The sequence below is a fragment of the Paramormyrops kingsleyae genome, chromosome 12, assembly GCF_048594095.1.
Source record: "Paramormyrops kingsleyae isolate MSU_618 chromosome 12, PKINGS_0.4, whole genome shotgun sequence".
Taxonomy (NCBI): domain Eukaryota; kingdom Metazoa; phylum Chordata; class Actinopteri; order Osteoglossiformes; family Mormyridae; genus Paramormyrops; species Paramormyrops kingsleyae.
The window spans coordinates 27,673,336-27,701,310 of record NC_132808.1 but is presented as its reverse complement, the minus strand read 5'-3'; the positions used below and the strand labels follow the sequence as shown (position 1 = coordinate 27,701,310).

At 49.2% G+C, this 27,975-nt stretch overlaps 1 protein-coding gene and 1 long non-coding RNA gene across 3 annotated transcripts; one reads left to right on the top strand and one right to left on the bottom strand.

Moving 5' to 3' along the window:
- Positions 1–847: 847 nt before the first annotated feature.
- LOC111832905 (uncharacterized) lies at positions 848–3,881 on the bottom strand. The gene is made up of 4 exons (XR_002835617.2): positions 3,840–3,881; positions 2,892–3,166; positions 1,456–1,597; positions 848–1,110 (listed from the first exon to the last, which is right to left on the bottom strand). It is a non-coding gene; the product is annotated as an uncharacterized lncRNA (long non-coding RNA).
- Positions 2,481–27,608, top strand: LOC111832894 (hedgehog-interacting protein-like). Of its 2 annotated transcripts, XM_072697845.1 has the most exons (14): positions 2,481–2,602; positions 2,900–3,108; positions 7,455–7,647; positions 10,105–10,261; positions 11,160–11,361; positions 13,143–13,294; positions 15,557–15,730; positions 15,823–15,966; positions 16,042–16,157; positions 17,360–17,480; positions 21,209–21,339; positions 22,626–22,707; positions 26,004–26,152; positions 26,639–27,608. In XM_072697845.1, the coding sequence occupies exons 2-14, from the start codon at positions 2,905–2,907 to the stop codon at positions 26,830–26,832; spliced, it is 2,019 nt and encodes a 672-aa protein (XP_072553946.1). In that variant the 5' UTR covers positions 2,481–2,602; positions 2,900–2,904; the 3' UTR covers positions 26,833–27,608. The 2 variants fall into 2 exon arrangements, with proteins under 2 accessions (XP_072553946.1, XP_023646424.2); XM_023790656.2 differs by having other exon boundaries at positions 2,481–3,108.
- The last annotated feature ends 367 nt before the right edge of the window (positions 27,609–27,975 follow it).

Here is a 27,975-nt window from a genome sequence, read left to right as displayed (position 1 = left end):
AAATTTCTATTATTTCAGCGTCTGGAATAGTCCCCTGTGAGACTCTGTTAGAGGTTTATAGTAAAAACATTTAGGAATTTACAAGTCTGGTTTATTGATTATTAAACATAGGTGGTGCAATCCTTGTTGTTAACAACTTAGTCGAAGAAACCCAAGCAACATTTAAGACTGAGGTGCTGATTTAAGTCGGCCAGGAAGCTGTATGCAGAAAATCGTTCAGAACACCACCCTTCAGCCTGACGTAGCCTGACGTAGCTATACTGCTTTCTGTAGCTGTCTGTAAACAGCATCATCTTACAAAGTGAACTCAGCAGCAAGTGTTTGTGAAAAAAGCAGACGGCTGTTTTATTAAAGGTATTTAAAGCAGCGTCCGGTTTCTCACTGACTGGATGTACATCAGTATCTTACAGTACATCTCTTCAGAGAGTCAAACACACGATACCTGCAGCTCCGCGCTCATTAATCTTGGAGACCCACAGAAAGCACACCTTTATCTGGAAGAAGTGGGACTCTTTTTTTTTTTTTTTGACTGTCACACTGGATCAGCTGCTCTGGCGAATCTGTGTGTAGCAGCAGCCACATGCTTTGAGACGTAACATGTCCTAAGCCCAGTGCCGGGCGATCCTTTAGGAGACACAGGCGGCCGCCTAGGGCGCCATCTTCTGAGGGGGCGCCAACTTAGCCAGCGGATTTCACTCTGTCTCAGACAGGGGGCGCCGGCGGTGAAGCTTGCCTAGGGCACCATCTTCTGAGGGGGCGCCAACTTAGCCAGCCGATTTCACTCTGTCTCAGACAGGGGGCACCGGCGGTGAAGCTGGCCTAGGGCACCATCTTCTGAGGGGGCGCTGACTTAGCCAGCCGATTTCACTCTGTCTCAGACAGGGGGCACCGGCGGTGAAGCTGGCCTAGGGCACCATCTTCTGAGGGGGTGCCGACTTAGCCAGCCGATTTCACTTTGTCTCAGACAGGGGGCGCCGGTGGTGAAGCTGGCCTAGGGCGCCATTTTCTGAGGGGGCTCTGACTTAGCCAGCCGATTTCACTCTGTCTCAGACAGGGGGCGCCGGCGGTGAAGCTGGCCTAGGGCGTCATGTGGGCTTGAACCTGTACTCCCTGTCTCAAAACAATCAGAATCAGAATTGGAATCAGAATCAACTTTATACACCATGTATAGCCTGAGTACAAGGAATTTGTTTTGGTGTAACTGGTCACAATAAAGTAAAATAAATTACAAAAATAATATAAAAGAATGGTAACATAGAGCGATCAATGCCCAGGCACAGGGGGGTGACACTGGGTGGCTTCTGATTTCCATTCAATACAAGCCCGGCATGGCGTACGAACAAACCCGGGTGGTAGAAGCATGCAGGGCTGCCGCCGGTGTGGTCTCGCGGTGCGAGCCAGTGATTTAGGGGCTGTTGCTGTCGGGCAGGTTGCCCAGCGCTGCCGCTGACTCACCGCTACATCCGAGGCTGCAAGACGAGGCCCAGATACGCTCATGGCAGGTGGCCACCTTCCTCTAGTACCACGTCTCCCACAGTGCATCCTGGGAAGTGCGCACTCTGATTGGTCACATTGGTTCCACAGCATCACCATCCACCTGCGCAGAGGGCAAGGCGGAGCTGCACAGGTGGAAACAGAGCCTGATACTGTACTATGTGAATCCTGTGTTTCAATGAAGTCTGATTGACGTCTGATGACAGTTTGTGATGAACTGTGACCCTGTGGTCATGTTCTGCTATTCATGGGAATCACTTTTGGTGTGAATGACACCAGTGTGGTCGCATCTCCAGTCAGTCACGGTCCGTGTTAGGCGCTCTGCCGGGCGTTTGTTGTTTGTTCGTTCGTGTGTTTGGGCGTCAGGATTACAATGTTTACGACTGACGTCTGATGTACCGCTAATGTTGGCTGCAGCTTACCTGCCGCCCCCTGGACAAACAGGGCTTGTCCAGACAAGGCCGAAATCACTCTAATGTCACTTCGCAATTACTCTCACGCAGCATACATTTACAATTAAAGATGAAGTCGAGTAAAAATAGACAACTGAAATTTTAAAACGTCTATTTAAAAAAAAAGCATATGGGACGATAAATTTCCGACAGTCTAGCAAAGTTTTTCCTCTCATTTTCTGCGACTCCAGCTGTAAATATAATTCCGATGCATGGCGCGGCTGTTTTATGCGTTACCGCGCAGCGGGGGGTCTTTATCACGTATCACTCAATATAGCATTTGAGCTTCTGCTTTTGAGTTTGATCCAAGAGAGCACGGCTGTGGCTGTACAGCCTCCGATGCAAGACATAAATAAAAGATATGAAACTTTATTATATGCTAAAGTGCCTCCGCCGCTTTTATTTTCAAATTGAAGCTCTTTCATCGCCCTGACAGGTTATCCATCCCCCAGATCTCGCTCTCTCTCTCTCCTTTTTTCGGGGTCGGGTGGACTGGGGGGGTGTTCATGCACGTCACTTACCCCCCTTACTTTAAAAGAAAAAGGCGAATGGGTCAGGATCGTTCCCGAGGATCCCGAAAGACTCGCACCGACCACCGTGCAGTAAAATCGGTTTACAGGACGGGTTAGCGATAGAGTCAAAGCAACAGCAATGCAGTGAGCTCGTCTTTATCTGTTTATATCATAGGTCTATATACACGAATAATAACTTTTTTTAATCGCGAATAACTTGCACGTGCAACTATGTAACTATGTTGGTTAGAATATATTGATGTTTTTTTTTTCTTTTTTTTTTTTCATTTTTGTTTTCGCCACCTCAGTATAGGTTACAATATAAGTTATTTTTCTCTCTATATATTTTCTTTGCGTATTATTTTGCTCCAGTACTTTTGTCTTCATCCAGTCGTGTCAGGATGCGGCTTTTCCCCCTCCTGCTCATACTGACCATTGCAGCGGACATGTGGGAAGGGGGTGATGCCAAATACGGGGAGCATGGAGAAGCGGCGCCCAGGAGGAGGAGATGTTACGACGGCAGCCTGCCGAAGCGCCCGAAGAAGCGAGACAACGGCGGCATGGGTCTGTGTCCAAGGCTGTACCCCCGGCTGTCCTGCTGCCCCTCCAAGAGGTCCGCCTTTCGGATGCTCCACCGCCGGAATGGCATGGTAAGTCCGCTTCCTCCTAAGCTTGCGCATTTCTGTTGGGTCTCGCTTCTTCATGGACCTGCAGGTTAGCATGAGACCCGCTTTGTTATTTACGTGTTTATTAGCTGTTAACCGCAGCTGGTACCGCGCAGTGTGTCTCCGCTGCCTTACGCGTGTGCCGGTCTCAACAGCTCTCTGTTTACACACCTTAAAGCTTCTCTTTATACAGATGACACCGATCACATAAACTCACAGACACACAATCAACAGCATTAGTGCTGTCTATATTAATTTCGGAACTGAAGGGAATCCTATAAGAAATTAGTTTTGCCCCCATGGGCGGACAATTTGACCGTAAGCGAATAAAAGCAACATCACATTTTTTGCAATAACCAAACTTAACAGTCAATATTAAAACTGCGAAACCGCCTCGGTACCGATGAAATGGATCTTTTGTTATAGACTCGCAGAATGGACGCCTGTTTCTGGGTCGTATATTACTTCACATTCCCGAGGCCCAAGTATATTATCATCATTAAAGTTATGAAATCAAGGACACGGAGAGGAACACCTCCGTCCGCACTACGCACTGTGGGCCCACACACGCAGCCGTCTTGCTTACGGCTAAAAAATAACACCACAGTTGTGCGCATTGCTGGATCACTAATGACTGAAACCGGAGAGCGTCACTCTGCCTGTCTGTCCAAATGTTCATGCTCTCGAGAGGCTGTGAGTCCCGGACCGCGACTCACCTTCTCAGAAATGAGTGTTTTGTTGTTCTTGTCTTGCCTGGGGCGCTGTGCAGAGGGAGCCGGGCTGACGGCGGGAGACGAATTCATTGAAGAATGACTGAGTGTGTGGCTGTATTACACACAGAGGATGAACTTGAACATATTTAAAAGTTTATCGCCACCTGCGTCCTTCATTTAACTGAATTGTTGAGCTGTTCCTGCATTTCTCCAGCCTTCTCCTGTCCAAGTCAAAGTGGTTTCTGCACCGTCAGAGCACACACAGCAGGAAGAGCAGGGCACCCCCAGGATGGGATACCAGTCTGTGACAGGGCACACACAGCAGGGAGAGCAGGGGAAACCCAGGACTGGATGCCAGTCTGTGACAGGGCACACAGCAGGAAGAGCAGGGCACCCCCAGGATGGGATACCAGTCTGTGACAGGGCACACACAGCAGGGAGAGCAGGGCACCCCCAGGACTGGATGCCAGTCTGTGACAGGGCACACACAGCAGGGAGAGCAGGGCACCCCCAGGATGGGATACCAGTCTGTGACAGGGCACACACAGCAGGAAGAGCAGGGCACCCCCAGGATGGGATGCCAGTCTGTGACAGGGCACACACAGCAGGAAGAGCAGGGCACCCCCAGGACGGGATGCCAGTCTGTGACAGGGCACACAGCAGGAAGAGCAGGGGAAACCCACGACAGGATGCCAGTCAGTGACAGGGCACACAGCAGGAAGAGCAGGGCACCCCCAGGATGGGATACCAGTCTGTGACAGGGCACACAGCAGGAAGAGCAGGGCACCCCCAGGATGGGATGCCAGTCTGTGACAGGGCACACAGCAGGAAGAGCAGGGCACCCCCAGGATGGGATACCAGTCTGTGACAGGGCACACAGCAGGAAGAGCAGGGCACCCCCAGGATGGGATGCCAGTCTGTGACAGGGCACACAGCAGGAAGAGCAGGGGAAACCCAGCATGGGATACCAGTCTGTGACAGGGCACACAGCAGAAAGAGCAGGGCACCCCCAGGACGGGATGCCAGTCTGTGACAGGGCACACAGCAGGAAGAGCAGGGCACCCCCAGGACGGGATGCCAGTCTGTGACAGGGCACACAGCAGGAAGAGCAGGGCACCCCCAGGACGGGATGCCAGTCTGTGACAGGGCACACAGCAGGAAGAGCAGGGCACCCCCAGGACGGGATGCCAGTCTGTGACAGGGCATACAGCAGGAAGAGCAGGGGAAACCCAGCATGGGATACCAGTCTGTGACAGGGCACACAGCAGGAAGAGCAGGGGAAACCCAGCATGGGATACCAGTCTGTGACAGGGCACACAGCAGGAAGAGCAGGGCACCCCCAGGATGGGATGCCAGTCTGTGACAGGGCACACAGCAGGAAGAGCAGGGCACCCCCAGGATGGGATACCAGTCTGTGACAGGGCACACAGCAGGAAGAGCAGGGCACCCCCAGGACTGGATGCCAGTCTGTGACAGGGCACACACAGCAGGAAGAGCAGGGCACCCCCAGGATGGGATGCCAGTCTGTGACAGGGCACACAGCAGGAAGAGCAGGGCACCCCCAGGATGGGATGCCAGTCTGTGACAGGGCACACAGCAGGAAGAGCAGGGCACCCCCAGGATGGGATGCCAGTCTGTGACAGGGCACACAGCAGGAAGAGCAGGGCACCCCCAGGATGGGATGCCAGTCTGTGACAGGGCACACAGCAGGAAGAGCAGGGCACCCCCAGGATGGGATGCCAGTCTGTGACAGGGCACACAGCAGGAAGAGCAGGGCACCCCCAGGATGGGATGCCAGTCTGTGACAGGGCACACAGCAGGAAGAGCAGGGCACCCCCAGGATGGGATGCCAGTCTGTGACAGGGCACACAGCAGGAAGAGCAGGGCACCCCCAGGATGGGATGCCAGTCTGTGACAGGGCACACAGCAGGAAGAGCAGGGCACCCCCAGGATGGGATACCAGTCTGTGACAGGGCACACAGCAGGAAGAGCAGGGCACCCCCAGGACGGGATGCCAGTCTGTGACAGGGCACACAGCAGGAAGAGCAGGGCACCCCCAGGATGGGATGCCAGTCTGTGACAGGGCACACAGCAGGAAGAGCAGGGGAAACCCAGCATGGGATACCAGTCTGTGACAGGGCACACAGCAGAAAGAGCAGGGCACCCCCAGGACGGGATGCCAGTCTGTGACAGGGCACACAGCAGGAAGAGCAGGGCACCCCCAGGATGGGATGCCAGTCTGTGACAGGGCACACAGCAGGAAGAGCAGGGCACCCCCAGGACGGGATGCCAGTCTGTGACAGGGCACACAGCAGGAAGAGCAGGGCACCCCCAGGACGGGATGCCAGTCTGTGACAGGGCATACAGCAGGAAGAGCAGGGGAAACCCAGCATGGGATACCAGTCTGTGACAGGGCACACAGCAGGAAGAGCAGGGGAAACCCAGCATGGGATACCAGTCTGTGACAGGGCACACAGCAGGAAGAGCAGGGCACCCCCAGGATGGGATGCCAGTCTGTGACAGGGCACACAGCAGGAAGAGCAGGGCACCCCCAGGATGGGATACCAGTCTGTGACAGGTCACACAGCAGGAAGAGCAGGGCACCCCCAGGACTGGATGCCAGTCTGTGACAGGGCACACACAGCAGGAAGAGCAGGGCACCCCCAGGATGGGATGCCAGTCTGTGACAGGGCACACAGCAGGAAGAGCAGGGCACCCCCAGGATGGGATGCCAGTCTGTGACAGGGCACACAGCAGGAAGAGCAGGGCACCCCCAGGATGGGATGCCAGTCTGTGACAGGGCACACAGCAGGAAGAGCAGGGCACCCCCAGGATGGGATGCCATTCTGTGACAGGGCACACAGCAGGAAGAGCAGGGCACCCCCAGGATGGGATGCCAGTCTGTGACAGGGCACACAGCAGGAAGAGCAGGGCACCCCCAGGATGGGATGCCAGTCTGTGACAGGGCACACAGCAGGAAGAGCAGGGCACCCCCAGGATGGGATGCCAGTCTGTGACAGGGCACACAGCAGGAAGAGCAGGGCACCCCCAGGATGGGATACCAGTCTGTGACAGGGCACACAGCAGGAAGAGCAGGGCACCCCCAGGATGGGATGCCAGTCTGTGACAGGGCACACAGCAGGAAGAGCAGGGCACCCCCAGGATGGGATACCAGTCTGTGACAGGGCACACAGCAGGAAGAGCAGGGCACCCCCAGGATGGGATGCCAGTCTGTGACAGGGCACACAGCAGGAAGAGCAGGGCACCCCCAGGATGGGATGCCAGTCTGTGACAGGGCACACAGCAGGAAGAGCAGGGCACCCCCAGGATGGGATGCCAGTCTGTGACAGGGCATACACAGCAGGAAGCGCAGGGAAAACCCACGACAGGATGCCAGTCAGTGACAGGGCACACAGAATCATGTCTGTAGCTCTGTCCAGATGTCTGTAATATTCTTTGTATGACAATGTTGTTGTACATAATGAACCAAGGACATTCTCAGGAATTGTGTCACATGTCAGGCTTTATTCGCTAATTAGCCTCAACTAGCAGTTTTAGGCAGCTTGTATGAAAATGTAACTAGATCTGTGTGTGATTGCTTCTGCCTCGCTGTGGCAGGTCCTCTCCTCCAACAACACGGACTGCACAAAGCTTTTGGAGGAGCTGCAGTGTGCCCGCTGTTCTCCTCACGCCCAGCTGCTGTATCACACAGCCAGCCCCGGACGGGCACCACGCGGGCAGCCTCACCTGCCCATCCTGTGCCAGGATTACTGCAAACGGCTGTATTACACCTGCAGGGGACATATACCAGGTATGCCTGACCTTCCTGGCCAAAGTGACCTAACTGAGCGGTGTAACAGCCACCCGGGCAGGGTGACCAGGCAGAGGTCAACTGATCTTCTGAGCCGTCATGCTTACTGCCTCCAGAGGCACATCACTCCACTGGAGCTTATCACAGACTGAAGATGAAAACAGCCACAGCTCAGCGTTTGTGTCAGACCTCGCTGTCATTTGCTGTCGTGGTTTTATTCTGAGCATCACTGATCACTGAGCTTTTATGGCGGTCAGGGACGTCTGGGTGAAATCCAGCAGACACCTGTACTCATCGCTCTTTTTTTTGGTCCTGTCAGGTCCGAAGCAGAGTGCCTCCCCGTTTCATCCTGAGATCTCCATGAACGCTTGCTATGGCGGACTTTGATTGACGCTTGTTAGTGTGTCGTGTTTGTGTCAGTGGCTCGCAAGATACTTACATACACAGAGGAACAAAAACCGGACCACTGATTCTGATGTGCAGTATGCTCAAATCAATTCTGATAAATGGATGTACCAAGACCTTGCTCAAGGGTACAACAGCAGGACCAAAAGGGTTGGTCGTTAAAATCTGTATAGTAGATGTGTGCACACGACAGTATAATAGGCAATAAATAAATGTACTACTGTCATAAACAGATACAAGGCACAAAAAGGGGGCACAGCTGATGGTAAACTGTGTGGCTGGCTTGTGGTTTGCTTACTAAAAACGGCCTGGAAACTTGGTTTCTAATGTTGCTGGTCCCCGTTAGAGAGGAACGTCTGCTTCTGGATGTTGTGGCAGAAGCTTCAAGAAGGACAGGCAGCTTGAATATTCCAGAGTTATATTCTCCTATTATAGAGAGCAAGTGAAAGCGAATGTGAAGAGACAGGGAGTGAGAATGTGAAAGGATAGGGAGTAGGAATGTGAATTGACAGGGATAGGGAATGTGAAAAAACAGGAGCTGAGAATGTAAAAGGACAGCAATAGGGAATGTGAATGGACAGAGACAAGGAACGTGAATGGACAGAGACATGGAATGTGAAGGGACAGAGAGACAGGGAATGTGAAGGGACAGAGAGACATGGAATGTGAAGAGACAGAGACATGGAATGTGAAGGGACAGAGAGACAGGGAATGTGAAGGGACAGAGACAAGGAATGTGAATGGACAGAGACATGGAATGTGAAGGGACAGAGAGACATGGAATGTGAAGGGAAAGAGACATGGAATGTGAATGGACAGAGACATGGAATGTGAAGGGACAGAGAGACATGGAATGTGAAGGGACAGAGAGACAGGGAATTTGAAAGGACAGGGACTGGGAATGTTTGCAGAGTCTCTCTGCAGATGTACACACGGTGACAAATGGCACATTTATTTTTCTACAGTCAGTGTGTTTATAAAACTGCTGAAGTGTGTCGAGATGCGAAGTGCTTTGGACGGCCACCCACACTGCGCTGGAAGATCACCAGACAGGATTATAACATTAGCGATGGTCTGCACACAATGTCGGTCCTGGGATGGGAAGCATATTATGAAAGGCTATCTTTGGCCACTGTTTTCTTGTATGTCGTCAGTAGCATAAAACTTACTGTAATTCAGTGGGGTTGGGAGAGAACTTCATCTACTAATAGAACATGAAAGGAAATGAGAGACACAGCCCTGTGCCTGTGATCGGAAGGTTGCTGGTTTGAAACCCAAAGTTGGCAGGGTGATGTCACTGTTGGGGCTATGAGCAAGACCCTTAAACCCCATTGCTCCGGGGGCTGTTTGACCCCACTTTCTCAAAAAAGATCATTTTGGATAAAAGCATCTTCTAAATAAACTAAATGTAATTGAATGTGATCTCCTGGCCTTAATTAACAACAGTGTCTTGATTTTGCCTTCTGACAGCACACAGGGACTCAATGCCAGAAGTTGGGGTTTTGATGTGTAATGTATAGGATGCAGTTTAAGTGGATCCAACTCATTAACGAAGGCCTGGTTTAAGGGCCTCATTTTTTAAAGGTCTTCCTCGCATAAACAGCACAAGTCCATCTGGCATCCTTATAGCAAAATCGCCAAAACTCATTTTCCACAGCCACAAAGTATACATTAAACGGGGCTCGAGACCATCAATCCAGTGGAACACACGTCTAGCCACTCTAGAATATTCTGCGGTAAGTTTAGACATAGACTGTCTAGAGGGCTGTAATGTTTAATGGACAGTTATCTGCATGCTGTACGGAGCACTGCATACACCTCGCACACTGCAGCCATTCTGCAGTGGGAACTGCGCACTGACCCCTGAGTGCTGTCTGGTGTGGTGTCTGATGCGTAATGTGTGACATCAAATGATCCAGTGTCACCACTTAAACCCGGAAAAAGGCAGATACAGCTGCTTTTCCGGAGCAGCACAGACCTATGGGATGTCTTCGAAGTCCGTTTTGCACTGGAGCAATTTTAATCATTTGATTTTCTTTTTCCTCTCCTTAGAGCTGTTCCAAGCTGACGTGGATGAGTTTTGCCAGTACTATGGAACCGGAGGCAACAGCCTGTGCTTTCCGGATTTCCATAGAAGACAAACCCGTGGGCCATCCTCCAACTACTTAGACCTGACGGATGACTATGAACAGAAGGAAGATTTTAACAGGTTCATCTAAATCCATGTTTATAAATTTAGTTCGATTTGAAAGCATATCTGTAAAACTGAGCATATTTATGGCTTCTAGGTCACATAATGGACTGTTCTGGTGTTTGTTCCACAAGGGCTGATTAAAGTGTCTTTAGCATTTGCAGGGTTTTTGGCAGTAATGCTTTGTATGGGATCCTTGAATGAGCCGGTCTGCCTCACTGAGGGTCTTGCAGGCTTGTGGTATCTTACAGACCGGTGCAAAGACCCAAGTGGCTCAGATATAAAGATTCACTTCAGGCAGAAGATGATATCCAGGGAAATCTTGAATCCTTTTCTATTACAAAATGTTAGTGTGTGTTTCCAATTTGCGTTGGTGTCAAGGGGGCACAGAAGCCAAGACGATGACGGACTGAAATTCCTCTCTCTTCAGTTCATTGGTGTATAAAAATCTGTCCTTGTCTGGCTGTGAAGACAGGTCTCACCATGTGATTCTCATCGAGGCCTTCACTGGCAATCCTAGGACAGGCTTTTTAATCGTATTAGACTATTGCTAAAAGGCATTTAATGATGCCACGTGACGTCGAGTGAACTTGAACGCACTGGGTGTTTCTAAAACATGCGATACTTCCTTGTCTTGTTTGGACCAGGCTCTGATTCTGAGGTATGATGTGTTTACTTGGTCTTGACTAAGTTGGCCGTGACTCCTGAGTACAGAAACTGGAATGAGGTCAGGTCCTTGTAGTATATGTCCAAACTTAATATCAGTACATTATGCAAATAAAATACATAGATTTAAAACTGATGAAAATCAATATTATGTGTCTAGTAGGAACTGTGGGCATCTCAGTTTGGACCCCAGGAATGACCTTGACTGGATGATCCTCTTGGTGACCACCTGCCCGCTGTTTTTTGCCAGGAAACACAAAGACAGCTGTTACTGTGCCATGGAGGTGGCGGGGGGGCTGCGGCAGCCCGTGGGGGCAGTGCACTGCGGGGACGGCTCCCAGCGGCTCTTCATCCTCGAGAAGGAAGGTGTTGTCCGCATCCTCACCCCCAGCAAAGTGCTCATCAGAGAGCCATTTCTGGACATCCACAAGCTGGTGCAGGCGGGCACGAAGGCAAGAGCTCGCGTGAAAGATGTCCGTCCACGAGAAACTGCTTCATAATAAAAGCACCTGAAGTGAAGTGGCTGTGCAATTTAATGCATTAAACACTGAAAGGTCCAAACAGTTACAGCAATACTGATGCTAACTGAGAAATACTGCTGTGATACTGATGCTAACTGAGAAATACTGTGATTTAATGTATTATACATCCAAACGGCCAACTAGTCAAGGTTATACTAATGCTAATTTTAGGCCTTTCCTGGTGATCAAAAACCATGCTTCTTCTTTCTTTGCTCTGTAAAGTCATTGATCAATAAGCAATCCTAAATCCTTCATCAAATGATATTCTCATAAGAGATTAGGGGTCATGGGGAGATGGGGGGGGGGGGGGGCTGTTTCACAAAGCAAGATCTCTCAGTTAGCTGGCTTAACTTAAGCGAGAAGTTGTGATCGTCCAATAGGAGTTCAAGTAAGGAGCATTCCTATTGGACAATCATGACTTGGTTTAAGTTGACCCAGCTAAGTGAGACATCTTGCTTTGTTGACCTCCCCCCCCCCACAGCTTGAAGATTTAGGTTTACAAGCTGCAGCATTTGTGAGTGATTATGGCTTCATTTCGCTCAGTTTTGCGGGAAAACAGCTCAACTTATGCGGCTCCTTCTCGATCAGAAAAACAGACACCTGAGGGACCAGCATCAGTGATGGATCATTTTTAAACATCTCCCCCAGTTTCAGAGCTGCAGGACTGGGACTGTGGCCTCTTTGAGTGCCTTAATTCCCTGTCATCCTGCTCTGGAAACCCCGTTTGCCTACGGTGTTAATGGGCTGGAGACGGCATAGTGACCAGGGCCTCTGCTACCCAGTGCTGTTTCATTAGAGATTAATATCCCCGTGTGGGATGCGTGTAAAAGTGCAGCTGAGCTGTGGTAAAGTCAGCTGGTGTCCTTCCAGCCTCACAGCTGTGCTGAGTCGGGCCGCGCTTTCAGTTTTACTACGCCGCAACCTACGCCTGCCCTTAGTGTGGTTTATACTTTAATAAATCTTACAATATCCAGCCCTATGATTCCATTGCAATGTCACAGAGGCTTCTAGCACAGGTTGAGCTCAGCTTCTAGGAGATTCATAGTGTGTACAGCTATAGAAATACCTGAATGTTGTGTGAACGTTTATCAAGGTGAGATCGGTGGGTTTGGTTCCTGGGCCATAGAGCCTGACCAGTTTAAGTTCCTTCCTTTTGTTGAATTTGTTGGTCCCAGTTTGAGCCCATTCCCGTTGGTCACTTTGTTGTTTCTGGTTTAATTAAGTCCCTTTCTGTTGATTACTTTGTTGGTTCCCAGTTATCCCAGTTCCCGTCGACTGTTCGGCTTACAACTCATAGTAAACAAGACAGTAAGGGCTATAAGAGAGGACGCATGAGACAAGGGGTTTCCGGCCTTTGTTATATTCGGGGGAGGGGGGGGGCAACTGGGGATCTCAGTTGGAGGGGTCAAGCATCATACGGAGATCACGTCCACCAATCAGTGTACAGTGAGGACAAGAGAGAGGGAGAACCAGTAACAGAAGATCGGGGATATGCTGAAACTTCCCAAATGCTAAGGCCACAGGCGGCAGGGCAGAAGAGTGGGAGAAGAGAGAGGGCACAGACATCGCTTAGGAACGGCGGAGCAGAGCTGGGCTGAGAGAAAGAGAGACGGTGGAGGCTGAGGGGGAGAAGGGGAGGTGAGGGCTTGCCCCGGGTCCCAGCTGCAGCATAATTAACTTCACTGCTCTTTGTGTTTCTCGTTTGACTGCAGGGAGAAGATGAAAGGGGCCTCCTAAGCCTCGCATTCCACCCCAATTACAGGAAAAACGGAAAGCTGTACGTCTCCTACACCAGCAACCAGGAGCGCTGGGCCATGGGGCCGCACGACCACATTCTGCGCGTGGTGGAGTACACCGTCTCGAGGTTAGAGGCAGAGCAAAACATTAAAACAGCACAACCACATTCCGCACGTGGTGGAGTACACCGTCTCGAGGTTAGAGGCAGAGCAAAACATTAAAACAGCACAACCACATTCCGCACGTGGTGGAGTACACCGTCTCGAGGTTAGAGGCAGAGCAAAACATTAAAACAGCACGACCACATTCCGCACGTGGTGGAGTACACCGTCTCGAGGTTAGAGGCAGAGGAAAACAAAAAACAGCACGACCACATTCTGCGCGTGGTGGAGTACACCCTCTCGAGGTTAGAGGCAGAGCAAAACATTAAAACAGCACGACCACATTCCGCGCGTGGTGGAGTACACCGTCTCTAGGTTAGAGGAAGAGGAAAACAAAAAACAGCACGACAACATTCTGCGCGTGGTGGAGTACACCGTCTCCAGGTTAGAGGCAGAGGAAAACAAAAAACAGCACGACCACATTCTGCGCGTGGTGGAGTACACCCTCTCGAGGTTAGAGGCAGAGCAAAACATTAAAACAGCACGACCACATTCCGCGCGTGGTGGAGTACACCGTCTCTAGGTTAGAGGCAGAGGAAAACAAAAAACAGCACGACAACATTCTGCGCGTGGTGGAGTACACCGTCTACAGTTTAGAGGCAGAGCAAAGCAAGAACACCTCACAACCTTGTTCTGAGCGTGGTTCAGTACACCATCTCCAGTTTAGAAGCAAAGCAAAGCAAAACCACCTCATGACAACGTTCTGCATGTGGTGGAGTACACGGTCTCCATGTTAGAGGCAAAGCAAAACAAAGAAACCTAACAACCACAAGCAGAACCAAATTTTCAAGGTTAAAGGCAAAACAACACAGTCATTCCTCTGGCCTAGAGAAATGAAAGCCTCTACTTACAAAAGAGTAGTCCATATTTTTATTTTTATATATTATAAAAAATGATTTCAAAAAAGAAAAAGGCTTTTTTAATTGTAATTTTTTTATGAATGTGGTTTGGGAAAAAGTCAAACCTGTAAAGTTCATCTTATGCCTGATGTACATGCTAAGGATAGTTGAGATTTAATTTTATATAATTACAATATATAATGAAAGTTGTTGCACTTCATCAATTGTTCTTTGGTGTGTGAATAATATAAAGGGAAGCGCCTCCTCTGACTGTGTATTATGGTCTAAAAACCAAGAGACATTTTGGATTAATTACATCCTCATCAAATCTTTAACCCTCACTGATTCATCTTCAAAGCTGCCTTCAAAAACAAAGGAATTTTTCCAGCCATGTAAAACATTTGAATCACTTCCTCATTACTGTAAATTTATTACTTTAAAATGGGGGCAAAGACTATGCGGAATCACGTCATTGTACCAAAGTGATAGGAAATATTTAGGATCTGGGAACAATGAGATCACACATTAAATTGGTGAAATGCTAGTATGATGGACTGTGGTCTTCAGGAAGGTTGTGCATTTTTGGATCCAGAATGGTTCTCTAACTGTCTGAATTAGACCCTGTTTTATTAACTCAATACTGAGAATATGATCGTTTACTCAGTTGTCATTATGCACTTTCAATAATGGGCACCCTTCCATCTCCCTGGTTACCCCTTGGAGAGCTGCTACACCCGCCTACTCAACACTTCCCCATCTCCTTGGTTACCCCTTGGAGGGCTGCTACACCCACCTACTCAACACTCGCCCATCTCCCTGCTTCCCCCTTGGAGAGCTGCTACACCCGCCTACTCAACACTCCCCCATCTTCCTGGTTCCCCCTTGGAGAACTGCTATACCCGTCTACTCAACACTCCCCTATCTCCCTGGTTATCCCTTGGAGAACTGCTACAACCATCTACTTAACACTCCCCCATCTCCCTGGTTCCCCCTTGGAGAGCTGCTACACCCGTCTACTCAACACTCCCCCATCTCCCTGCTTCCCCCTTGGAGAGCTGCTACACCCGCCTACTCAACACTCCCCCATCTCCCTGGTTCCCCCTTGGAGAACTGCTATACCCGTCTACTCAACACTCCCCTATCTCCCTGGTTATCCCTTGGAGAGCTGCTACACCCGCCTACTCAACACTCCCCCATCTCCCTGGTTCCCCCTTGGAGAGCTGCTACACCCGTCTACTCAACACTCCCCCATCTCCCTGGTTCCCCCTTGGAGGGCTGCTACACCCGCCTACTCAACACTCCCCCATCTCCCTGGTTACCCCTTGGAGGGCTGCTACACCTGCCCACCAGACACTCCCAGGCCAGTGACAGGCCGCTGCTTCCTTCCAGAAAGGACACCAACCAGGTGGATGTGCGGACGCAGCGGGTCCTGATGGAGGTGGCAGAGCTGCACCGGAAGCATCTTGGAGGGCAGCTGCACTTCGGGGCTGACGGGCTGCTGCACATATTCCTGGGCGACGGCTTGATCACACTGGATGACATGGAGGAGATGGACGGCCTGAGGTAGGCCCTGGGGGTGCTTTTGACGGCACGTCTTGAGAGCGTCATGCAGAAATGAGTGAGCGGCACGCCCCGGCCGTGCCTCTGTCCCACAGCGACTTCACGGGGGCCGTGCTGCGCGTGGATGTGAACACAGACTCCTGCCAGGACCCCTACGCCATCCCTAAGGACAACCCCTACTTCAACAGCACCAACCAGCCACCAGAGATCTATGCGCACGGGCTGCGCAGCCCAGGCAGGTAGGTCGCACTCAGGAACATGATGTCTAGGTTAACCTGAGTTAACTGAGGCTAACCACCTCGACACTGTTACAGGTGTGCCGTGGACCAGCACCATGTGAACAGGAGCCTCCTGATCATCTGTACAGACTCCAGGGGCAAAAACTCAAGCACAGGGAGGATCCTGCAGATTAAAAAGGGGGAAGACTATGGTGAGCTGAGGAAGGGCCTTTTTTTTGGAGTTTTTATTTTTAGCGAAGTCTCTTAGTGTTAGCTTGTCTTTAACTTTAGCTAAGTATCTTACTGTTAGCTTGTCTTCAGCTTTGGCTAAGTCACTTACTGTTAGCTTGTCTTTAGCTTTGGCTAAGTCACTTACTGTTAGCTTGTCTTTAGCTTTGGCTAAGTCTGTTAGTGTTAGCTTGTCTTTAGCTTTGGCTAAGTCTGTTAGTGTTAGCTTGTCTTTAGCTTTGGCTAAATCTCTTATTGTTAGCTTGTCTTTAGCTTTTGCTAAGTCTCTTACTGTTAGCTTGTCTTTAGCTTTGGCTAAATCTCTTATTGTTAGCTTGTCTTTAGCTTTTGCTAAGTCTCTTACTGTTAGCTTGTCTTTAGCTTTGGCTAAATCTCTTATTGTTAGCTTGTCTTTAGCTTTTGCTAAGTCTCTTACTGTTAGCTTGTCTTTAGCTTTGGCTAAATCTCTTATTGTTAGCTTGTCTTTAATTTTGGCTAAGTCACTTAGTGTTAGTGTGTCTTTAGCTATAACTAAGTCTTTTAATTTTAGCTTGTGTTTAGCTTTAGCTTAGCTTCTTAGTGTTAGCGTGTCTTTAGCTTTCAAGAGCTTTTTGCAACTGTATCCTGCTGGTCATCACCTGTACAGTTAAAATCACACAGTAAGATGACCAATGTGAAGATCCATATATTGTCAAATTAAGTAATTCTATTTGATTACTATGAAAATTCCATATCCTCCTGAGAACAAGCCATTAATTTTTGTTCTCTGTAGAGGAAATTGTGTTTTTGTTCATATTTCATGCCACTTTTAAGTCCTGTTGCTCCTTGAAGAGGCCAGTTAGGGTTTTAAGACGGCATCACATGTGTGTGCTCTCTATAATTCCAAAAATTATTTTTTTCCCCTTGATCTGGAAGATGCCTCGTGTTTGTTAAAAACAAATACTTTTATTATACTGTTTTTGCAGTTTTGATGGTTGGGTATTTTCAGTGTACATGCGTATAAAAGCCTGTTTTAAAGTTACACACCTGTAAATACCATTCTTTCTGTCACTGGCGAATTATTAAGGTAAACAGCATGTTTATGCCCTTTGTCCTTCGGACTTGCATGTGTCTGTGTTCAGATCATGTCAGACAGATTTATCTAATTGTTTCCAACTCCATAATGCATTTTTGATCTTGTCTGCAGAGCACGTCCCTCCGCTGTTCTATTTGCCCCCCAGCAGGGCGGCGCCTGTCGGTGGGTTTATCTACCGAGGCTGCCAGTCAAGGCGACTGTACGGCAGTTACGTCTTTGGCGATCGCAGCGGGTGAGTCTGTTATGCTACAGTGACATTTCGGGGAGGAGGGATTTACGGGGGAGGGTGGCCAATGGCGACACGCGGTGAGACATGTGATGCGCTGATGTCACAGGCCCAGGCATCTCATCCATGTGGTTTACAAATAACCCACAGGCAGGGGCGCCGTAAGGGGGAGGAAAGCTAGGACGATTCCAAGGGCCTCTGAGTGACAGGGGCCCTAAAAAATTAGGAAAATAACTGGATTGGTTTGGACTGGGGGGCCTAATATGATATGGGCCCCAAAATCTCTAGCAACGCCCCTGCCCACAGGGGTCCTCAATACTCTGGTTTCAGCCAGCATCTCACCAGGGGGGGGTGGGGGGGTGTTTTCAGGGACAGCTTCATGGTCTCCTCTGCTCCTCAGGCTGTGGATGTGGGGAACATCACATGAGAGGAGCCGTCCAAACCCCATTAAAAGGTCAAAAAAGTGAGATGCTGAAATGACCACTTTAAACAAGCCACATTAAAGCAGCAACATTTACATTCGTGTGATCAATTGTTTTTTTCCAAAGTCGCGTGCAAGTCAGCACCGGTGTAGGAGCGAGTTTGATACTGGGGGAGCACAGCCTAAAATTTTAAATACAAAAGTCTATATGTTTGGAGGGTGAAAGAAGCCTAATTAAATATTGAGGGGTACACGCCTGCCCCTTGCATCCTGTACCCCTATTCATGAGGCAAATGGCACTTCGCAAACATATGGCTGTCATGGAGTCGACTAGGCGTAAGCGTAAGTGAAGGACCAGGTAGAGGTGTAAGCAGGATCAGAGCAGGAGCTACACAGCATCTACCAGCAAAGCAAGAACCTAATCAGACAACTGGGCAATCAGGAGAAAGTGCAACATTAAGAGCGTTCAGGGACTGTGGACGGGTATCAGACTGGAAGAGACGGGTATCAGACTGGCAGAGACGGGTACCAGACTGGAAGAGACGGGTATCAGACTGGAAGAGACGGGTATCAGACTAAAAGAGACGGGTACCAGACTGGCAGAGACGCGTGTCAGACTGGCAGAGACGGGTATCAGACTGGAAGAGACGGGTATCAGACTAAAAGAGATGGGTACCAGACTGGCAGAGACGCGTGTCAGACTGGCAGAGACGGGTATCAGACTGGAAGAGACGGGTATCAGACTGGCAGAGATAGGTATCAGACTGGCAGAGACAGGTATCAGACTGGCAGAGACGGGTATCAGACTGGAAGAGACGGGTATCAGACTGGCAGAGACAGGTATCAGACTGGCAGAGACAGGTATCAGACTGGCAGAGACGGGTATCAGACTGGTAGAGATATTCCTGTATCAGATGGATGAACCAGGGGTGTATTAGAGGGTAAAAGCACATAAATGCCATTTATGCCCCTTAATTAATTACAGAACAGTCGTTACTTACCTTTTTATGCACGTTTACTGACTTGTCAGTATGCAATTTAGACGTTAGAATCCAAAATATAGCCCGTTGTTCACTACTCACTACTAGCGTACAACAGCTGACAAAGTGGCACACGGCCCCCCCCACTTCACTCCTCAGCAACGCAGCCGGTGCTAATGAGCAGATCACTGCAGGTCCTGCAGCATGCATGCGGAACAGGGGGCATCAGGCAACATTTTGCAAGAATCGACCCCCACCCCCAAAACACAGATGGAGGTTGAAAATGGTAAACAGACCGAGTGGTTCTTTATTTTTCAGTTAATAAACTAACATCAGTTGCCATCAAGTTCTTTAGCCGGAGACTGATGCTGACTGCAGTAAAGTTAGCTGGCTAGTAGATAAACGGTAAATAGACAGCCTATCTGGATCAGTGCAACTGTATTTCCCTTTGAGCTAGCTGGACATTTATCCACTTCATAATAATAATAACAATAGTAATAATAATGATAATGTGATGACGACGATGGTGATGATGACGATGGTGATGATGACGATGGTAATGATGATGATGTCAACGATGATGATAATGATGATGACGATGATGATAATGATGATGACGATGGTAATGATGATGATGATAATGACGATGATGATGATGACGATGGTAATGATGATGATGACAACGATGATGATAATGATGATGACGATGATGATGATGACAACGATGATGATGACGATGATGATGACGATGATGATAATGATAATGACAATGGTAATGATGATGATAATGATGATGATGATGATGGTAATGATGATGATGACAACGATGATGATAATGATGATGACGATGATGACGATGATGATGATGATGATGATGATAACGACGATGATGATATTGATGATGACGATGGTAATGATGATGATGGCGACGATGATGATGATGATGATGACGATGATGATAATGATAATGACAATGGTAATGATGATGATGATGATGATGATGGTAATGATGATGATGACAACGATGATGATAATGATGATGACGATGATGACGATGATGATGATGATGATGATGATAACGACGATGATGATATTGATGATGACGATGGTAATGATGATGATGGCGACGATGATGATGATGATGATGATTTGGTTTCAGTCGCAGTCCTGCATAGATGCTAGGTAGTTTATCCACCGTTTTTAACGACACCTAAGGGTATGTTATAGTTATGCACAGTTATATACCCACCTGTTTCTTATTACCACTACACCACTGTGGTTAACCCATAGCTTAATACTTCTTAACTTGTTAGTCAGCTCTGGGTCCAGCCACAGATGACGGCAGTGGGTCGGACCCTCAGCCAAGGCTCGTGTGTGAACGCCCCATGCAGGGGCTGTGCCCGTGGGCCACTGTGTGCTGGAGGCGCGTTTCCCGACTCCGCACTCGTGTTCCCCAGCCCAGACTGTGCGGGGCGGCCCGGTCCAGCCACAGATGTGCGTGTCGCCCAGCACTCCCTCTGTAAACAATAATCACTTTAATGAGGCTGTTGACAGAAGGACCCCTTAAGTATTTTTCCATGGGGGGGTAACGCCAAACCAACTTGCAAGGCAGCAGCTGTGTATCTGCATCACGTCGAGAGATTCCTGAGAATCCTGCCTCCCACGAGGTTCAGCCAAACACGGAATCATACATGCCCTCCACTGCGTCCTGATGAACATATCCCCAGTGGGCTAAAACACTGTTCTGGCGATCGGAAGGTTGCTGGTTTAAATGCCAGGGAGAGAAGAGTGAACTCCACATCGGACCCTTAAAGGAGCAGTTTACCCCAAACCTGAAAAAGATGTGTTTTAGAGGTGCCTTAGTGCTATCTATCTATGTCATGTGGACTTCTGTTAAATATAATGGGAGTGAATGGCTTTCTTTCTGTGACAATTAAAACAGCAAAAAAAATTAAAAAATTCAACAGCAGTGTTTCGTACCAGGAATCATGACCCAGTTATCATAGATAATCCACAGACTTTGTAGTGAGCAATTTAATGTAGGAACTACTTTCTTCTGCTGAACTCCACACACCAATCGTATCGCTGCGGAGAAGATAGAGCAGTGATTTTTCTTTTTTGGGGTGAACTGGCTCTTTAACCCCTGACTGCTCCAGGGACTCTGACCCTACTTTATCTATCGTATACTGCTCAGAGTGCCCCCTGCCTGTCGCATACGGTATGCAGCATCTGCAATTACAATGTGTGCTTCTCCCCATTAACGGCCGCCGTGTGTGCGTGGGCCATGATCGGCTAGTGATGCCTGGCTGGGCCGTGTTCTGCTTCTCCGGCAGGAACCTGCGGATCCTCCAGAAGGCCTGGAGCGGTCGGATGTGGCGGGAGAAGCCCCTGTGCCTGGGCGGGGGGCACCCCTGCGGCAGGTCCCTGGTGGGGCAGGTCCTGGGCTTCGGAGAAGATGAGCTAGGTGTGGAGCAAAGTGATTCCTTGTGCTTCGGCTGTGTGTGAGCAGGCTGGGGGTCTTAAGCTTTAGATGGTCTTTAGCATTATTTGCAGGGCTGCCATTTGGCGTGACACTCACCTTTTCAGACCCTCACGGTCACGCAATAAATCTTACGGTAAATCTATATTATTCCATTATAAACCTAAAATTAGCTACATTAAAAGTGTTGGGGTAGTTCGCAAAACCTACAGACTGTTTACAAGGTAATAAAACTGTTACATACATGTAAATGCGTGTGCAGACTGTCTCGAATCTCACTCCAGCCAGCTGACCAAAGTTGGCCGCCCTGGTTAAAGTCACCCAATTAGATAACCGGTGTGAAGATCATATTTACAGATCATATACTTCAGTTGGAGTTCTATGAGAAATCCATCAGTCTCATTTATGTCTCCTACTGTACATGTTTCAATTAATGACTGAATCCCTCAATCATCCACACTGGATAATTTTAATTTTAATTTTATGTTTAATAAAGCATATACGGTATCGCCAACGCTGCTGTAATCTGTGTTTGAGGAAAACACATGTATAAATAGCACATATTAATAAATACTCATCAAGCAGTGGAAATTAACTGGAATAACGATCAAGCGGCGTACAGCTCGCTAGAAGCTGTTTTGCAAACAATCCAAATTTCCAAAAATGCTTCGCAGATCCGGCAGAAATTAACAGGCACCCCGTGGATTTTTACTATTTAACTGGTGAAAAAAATCTGTTCCGATTTTTTCCGCAGACCACTCGGAATCCCCCTGGAATGAGCAACCCTCACAGTGAGGCCCATATTCACTGAAAATCCATAAAGATTTGGGTGTTTTCCACATTTTTTTCCCTGTTGTCCAAAAAACAAAGATCGAGTTTGTTAGGAAATGAGGGACGGCAGGGAATATCTCTGAAATCATTTTAATGCCTAAAACGGTCACTGTCTGTGGTTCAGACCGCTGTACTTCGTGGTGTTTCCGACATTATACGATAGGAAATGATTTTATCGTACTGTGTTCTGCACAGTACTGATTCTGTGGATTGCTTTGGTGATTCCAGTGAAAGAAACCAAAATCTCCAGTCAGAAACCACAGCACCCACCAGCTGTCTCTGTTACAGCCATTCCAGGGTCCATCACAGAAACTGTTTCTTAAAGGCTTTAGCTGATTTACTGAAGAAGATCGATCCAGAGAGGGGTCTGCACGTCACAGGCGCTCTCCTTTCCAGACGCTCACCTCAGATCCTGCTCTCTCTCCATCTCCTCCCTGTAGGTGAGGTGTACATCTTAACCACCAGCAAGACTGTGGCTCACTCCCAGAGCGGCAAGCTCTACAAAGTGATGGACCCAAAGAGGTACGTGATCTTCAGGGCACGATGCTGTGTGAACCGCGTGGCCGTCACACCGCGCTTCTGAGGGTCAAGCCGCAGGTGGTTGGAGCTTTTTGGGACCATCTTCTCTGTGGCCCTTCAGCATTGGTTCCTCACCTTTATGTTTGAGGTCAGTCACAAGGCCACAAGTAGCGTCTCGACTGGAGATTGTTTTCAGGGGGGGTTCGAAGATGGCTCAGATCCGCATGCCCCCCCCCCCCCCCCGGCTAGCCAAACGCCCCGCCTCTCCTGGAACATCATGGCTGGCCTGTCAGTTAAGCGAATCATTGCATGGCTTCTGCCCCGGCCAAAACAAATCGCAGTTAAAAAAACTGAGTGTGAGCTCAACATGTTTCTGGATGGAAGCACTGCTTATGCTGATGCTGTGGTGGGGCGGCGTGTGGCCAGAGTGAGTGTCCTGCACTGTTAAAAGTCGCCGTCCGCTTTCAGGGCCGTGTGCTCCTCAGAGATTAAACACAACGCTTTGCTCATTCCTGCTGCTGCTTAGGACATCTGTGGCTGCTGGGATCCAGTCACTGAAATAACGGAGCTTAAAAAGCGTCAAGTTAAAATACGCCAGAGTAAAGTCCAGGGCTCGGGTCAAGTGAAGGGATCTATATCCTTTCAGCAGGTCTGACCATCAGCCAGATGTTGTCAAACCTGCTCTTTCCACATACAGATGGGTATCATGATCTCAGCTGGTCTGAATACTCACTTTGTGATTTTAAAAAAGGGTTTGGCTCAGACTGCCAGAGGTACGAGCAGACATGAGCTGTGTAACACAGACCAGGCACTACGCTAAAAAGACCATTTCAGCCACACAACGGCCATTTCTGCCCATTCGCTCAAGGTCTAACCAATCAGAATTATATCAAGACTTTATTTTATATATATTTACGCTGAGCTTGAGCAGATATTGGTATCTGGACACAGAATGTTTGAGAAAAAGCCATACCTTGGAAAGGGTGCAAAATAGGGCTACAAGAATGATTGCTGGTCTTAGAGGAATGACTTATGAGGAGAGGTTAGCTGAGCTGAATCTGTTTAGCCTTGAGCAAAGGAGACTAAGGGGGGACATGATCCAGGTATATAAGATAATTCTAACAGGTCTGGATGCTGTTCAGCCAAATGGCTATTTCAATATTAGTTTAAATACTAGAACTCGTGGCTGTAAGTGGAAATTAGCGGGAGAACATTTTAAAACGAATTTGAGGAAGCACTTCTTTACACAGCGTGTAGTTAGAGTATGGAATATTCTTCCTGCTAGTGTAGCGCAAATCAGAGCTAGATAAGATTCTAGCAAGTCTGAGCTATTAAAGTTCTCCCCAAACGAGCTTGATGGGCCGATTGGCCTCGTTTGTTAATTTCTGATGTTCTTATGTAAGTAGATAAATATAATGAACACAGACTGAATCATATTTACCGTCATTTGTAACGTGTTCTGTACCCTCAGTGGACATGTAGTCATTTATTATGAGGTCATTGAATAGACGACTGGTGGATGGATGGATGGATGGATGGGAATAGGCAAGCAAAGCCATGTGAGATGTTCATCCCAGAAGAGTCTCCCCTAAGCATGCAGAGTTTAGGGTTTGTTAGATTCCTGCATCATATGGTTTAGGCTTCAGGAAAATGCAAAGATGATTCGCGATACCTGTCACCGCGTACAAGAGTAACTGACGGTTATATGGCAGAAAGCATAAGTGCGGCTGCTCAAAATATGGAATTAAATCAAAACAGATCCCTGCCATCTTTAAATGCAGCGGCATACGTGCGAGGCGACCTCACACAACCCTGCGGCGCATCCTTCATCGCAGTCAGCCTATAAATTACGTGTTTAAACCGCTCAGCCCCCGGGATTAGCGAACAGCGTTTCATGGCCAGAAGCAGGTGAGATGAATCAGAGCTTGGAAGCTGATGGGCTTGGAGCAGAGCTCTTCGGCAGATTGCAGCACCGGCGGGTGGGGGGAGCATAAGAGGGGCCATAAATCATACAAAGTGACCAACCTAGTCATTAGCCAATGATATGTTTCGAATCGATGAGTGAAGGGGAGGGTGCACTTTGAGGGCCAATCAGCTTTCAGCTGGCCCCAGCACCCCTGTGGCCCCGCCCCTGTACGCACTCGGGATCAGAGGCAGTGCTTCTCCTGTGCTCTCTGACATTCTCCTGGCGTTTCCCCGGGAAGCTCCGCTCCGGCTCGAGGCGGCAGCCCTTTTGACACGCCCAAGCCCGTTATGAGCATCTCGTTACGGGCAGCTGGCCCGGCTTAGTGGTCCCAGGGCTCCGGCGAGGAGGGTGGTCCGGCGTCTGCTACCTGGCGGCTCTGTGCCGCGTCCTGGCAGGAAGGGGGGCAGTGCAGGGGAGGGGGGCGTCTGCACCACATTGATTCTTCATTAGGACGCCATGCCAGGCGCATATGAGGCAGAGTAAGCTGCCTGAAATTGCCACTTTCCTCCTGAGGTGACTATTTACACACGTCTTGCCTGACAGTCGCCTGATGGGGCGCAAATAAGCGGGCCACCGTGTTCCAGAACATTCCATGTACGTGAGGAGGCGGGGGGGGGGGTGGAGTGTTCAGCGTGTGGCTACCCTGTCTCTGGTAACCACGGTGATGATGGCTCCTCTGGCCCTCTGCACGCGGGTCGCGTCCCGTGGGAGACGGATGCCTTTACGGACAGATGTTCCTCCATTCATCGCACTGAAACGTAATCTCGGGGGCGGGGGGGAGGTGAAGCCTGTCGCGGAGTTTACTTCTGGCGTAGTCAGTTTACCGTGGTAACTATGTGTCCCGAAGCATCTTAAACAAAATAGACACATTTTAAATGAGAATGAGTTATGGTGCAACTTTAACCGTCCTGGCCTGGCCGCTGGAAAAGAGAGTCTGGCTTCCTCGTGAAGCCATTTCCGCGTGGCTCTGCTGCTCGCGTTCTTTCAGCCAGCACAGTTCTCACGAAATATTCAGGTGTGAAAAACAGCGACTGTGTGAAACATTAATGGGAAAGTTACTCAGCATATGTTGCTAAAATGTTCGCTAAACATGCGAAACATCTGCGGTATGGAATTGGAAAGCATTAAAAATTCAGTTAAGCGTTATTTGTTAAATAACACTGGATTTCAGGAGGAAACAGGAGGAAAGGGCACTGTATGTCGCTTCTGTCCCCAACCGCACGTGTAGTGACTGTGACCAACATGGTTTGAGTGATGGTGAATGATGGTCCCTGTGAAATACCGCATGGCGCGTCGAGCAGGACGTGTCTCTGACGGGGAATGTCCCCCCCAGGCCGGCGGGCCCCAGGGAGTGCCAGCGGCCAGTGGAGGCCCCCGAGCTGCTGGCGGCCGCCTGCTCCCGGCAGTGCCGCAACGGGGTGTGCACCCCCACCGGGCGCTGCTGCTGCCTGGCAGGCTGGGAGGGGCCCCTCTGCAAGGCGGGTGAGTGATGGGAGGCTGGCAGGCGGCTGGCGTTTGAGCAGCGGGTGAGAGCTTCATAAGGCAGCCATAATGCATAATAAACATGGCTATAATGTGTTATGCCTTTCCATTAATTTACTTGTAACCATGTTTATAATGCTTTATGAATGCATTATGATTTTGAATGTGTTTATGTATTACTAAAAACATATCCTGAAGTAAAGTGTATCCGAAAACCTTAACTTGCGATGCCCACTTGAGGCTCGCGAGCGGGTGATAAAGGAAAGACAGGTTCTTTGCCATCAATGTCCCTTTATGAGACGAATCCACGAGTCTCTCCTCTCCTGTATTCTAGCAGTAATTTCAGCTATAGATAGATGCGATTTATAGACAGATAAACTACACTAATCCCGAGGTGAATTTTAACAATGAGCAATTTTTGTGATGTTGTGTTTTACCTGCATTCTTCTGTTCCCCTCGGTGGCCAAACCCCCCCCCCCCCCCCAGCAAAATGCGAGCCCGCATGCCGAAACGGGGGCATCTGTGTGGAGCCCAACAAGTGCCTCTGCAAAAGCAGCTTCTCAGGGGCTCACTGCGAGAAGGACGAGCATGGCGTGGAGATTAAGGCCAGGGACGGCATCGTGGATCGAATCATGGACGTCACCTCCTACCTGCTCGACCTGACCAGCTACATTGTTTAGGCAGAGACCTCTACTAGGAGATCTCCGGAGCAACGTTCGACACCCTGGGGCATTTCCTGTGATATCATTGCTTCCATTTCTCTGACCAATGAGCTTAGCTATCCAAAGCGATCTCAGGCAATAGCGGGAGGACAATTATGTCATTAAGATTCTTAATCAGAAGACCTGGGATGCATTGATGTACCTTGGCTGCCTTGGAATCTGGAGCTCTACCTCCATAACCAGATCTTGGAATCTGGAGCTCCACCTCCATAACTAGACCTTGAAATCTGGAGCCCCATCTCTATAACCAGACCTTGAAATCTGGAGCCCCACCTCCATAACCAGACTTTGGAATCTGGAGATCCACCTTGATAACCAGACCTTGGCATCTGGAGATCCACCTCCATAACTAGACCTTGATATCTGGAGCCCCACCTAAATAACCAGACCTTGGAATCTGGAGCCTCTCCTCTGTAACCAGACCTTGGCTTCTGGAGACCCACCTCCATAACCAGGCCTTGGAATCTAGAGATCCACTCCATAACCAGGCCTTGGAATCTGGAGATCCACCTCCATAACCAGGCTTTTGAATCTGGAGATCCACCTCCATAACCAGACCTTGGAATCTGGAGATCCACCTCCATAACTAGACCTTGAAATCTGGAGCTCCATAACCAGGCCTTGGCCTCGGGAGACCCACCTCCATAACCAGGCCTTGGAATCTGGACCGGACCTTGGAATCTAGAGATCCACTCCATAACCAGGCCTTGGAATCTAGAGATCCACTCCATAACCAGGCCTTGGAATCTAGAGATCCACTCCATAACCAGGCCTTGGAATCTGGAGATCCACCTCCATAACCAGGCTTTTGAATCTGGAGATCCACCTCCATAACCAGACCTTGGAATCTGGAGATCCACCTCCATAATCAGGCCTTTGCTTCTGGAGATCCACCTCCATAAGTAGACCTTGAAATTTGGAGCTCCATAACCAAGCCTTGGCTTCGGGAGCTCCACTACCATAACCAGACCTTGGCTTCTGGAGACCCACCTCCATAACCAGGCCTTGGAATCTGGACCAGACCTTGGAATCTAGAGATCCACTCCATAATCAGACCTTGGAATCTAGAGATCCACTCCATAACCAGGCCTTGGAATCTGG

Excerpts from the sequence above, each read along its gene's own strand:
- LOC111832894 (XM_023790656.2), top strand. The coding sequence starts at position 2,860 with ATGCGGCTTTTCCCCCTCCTGCTCATACTGACCATTGCAGCGGACATG. Across the intron at positions 10,262-11,159 it reads CAGAAGGAAGATTTTAACAG|GAAACACAAAGACAGCTGTT; the intron begins GTTCATCTAAAT and ends GTTTTTTGCCAG. Across the intron at positions 13,295-15,556 it reads GTGGAGTACACCGTCTCGAG|AAAGGACACCAACCAGGTGG; the intron begins GTTAGAGGCAGA and ends GCTTCCTTCCAG.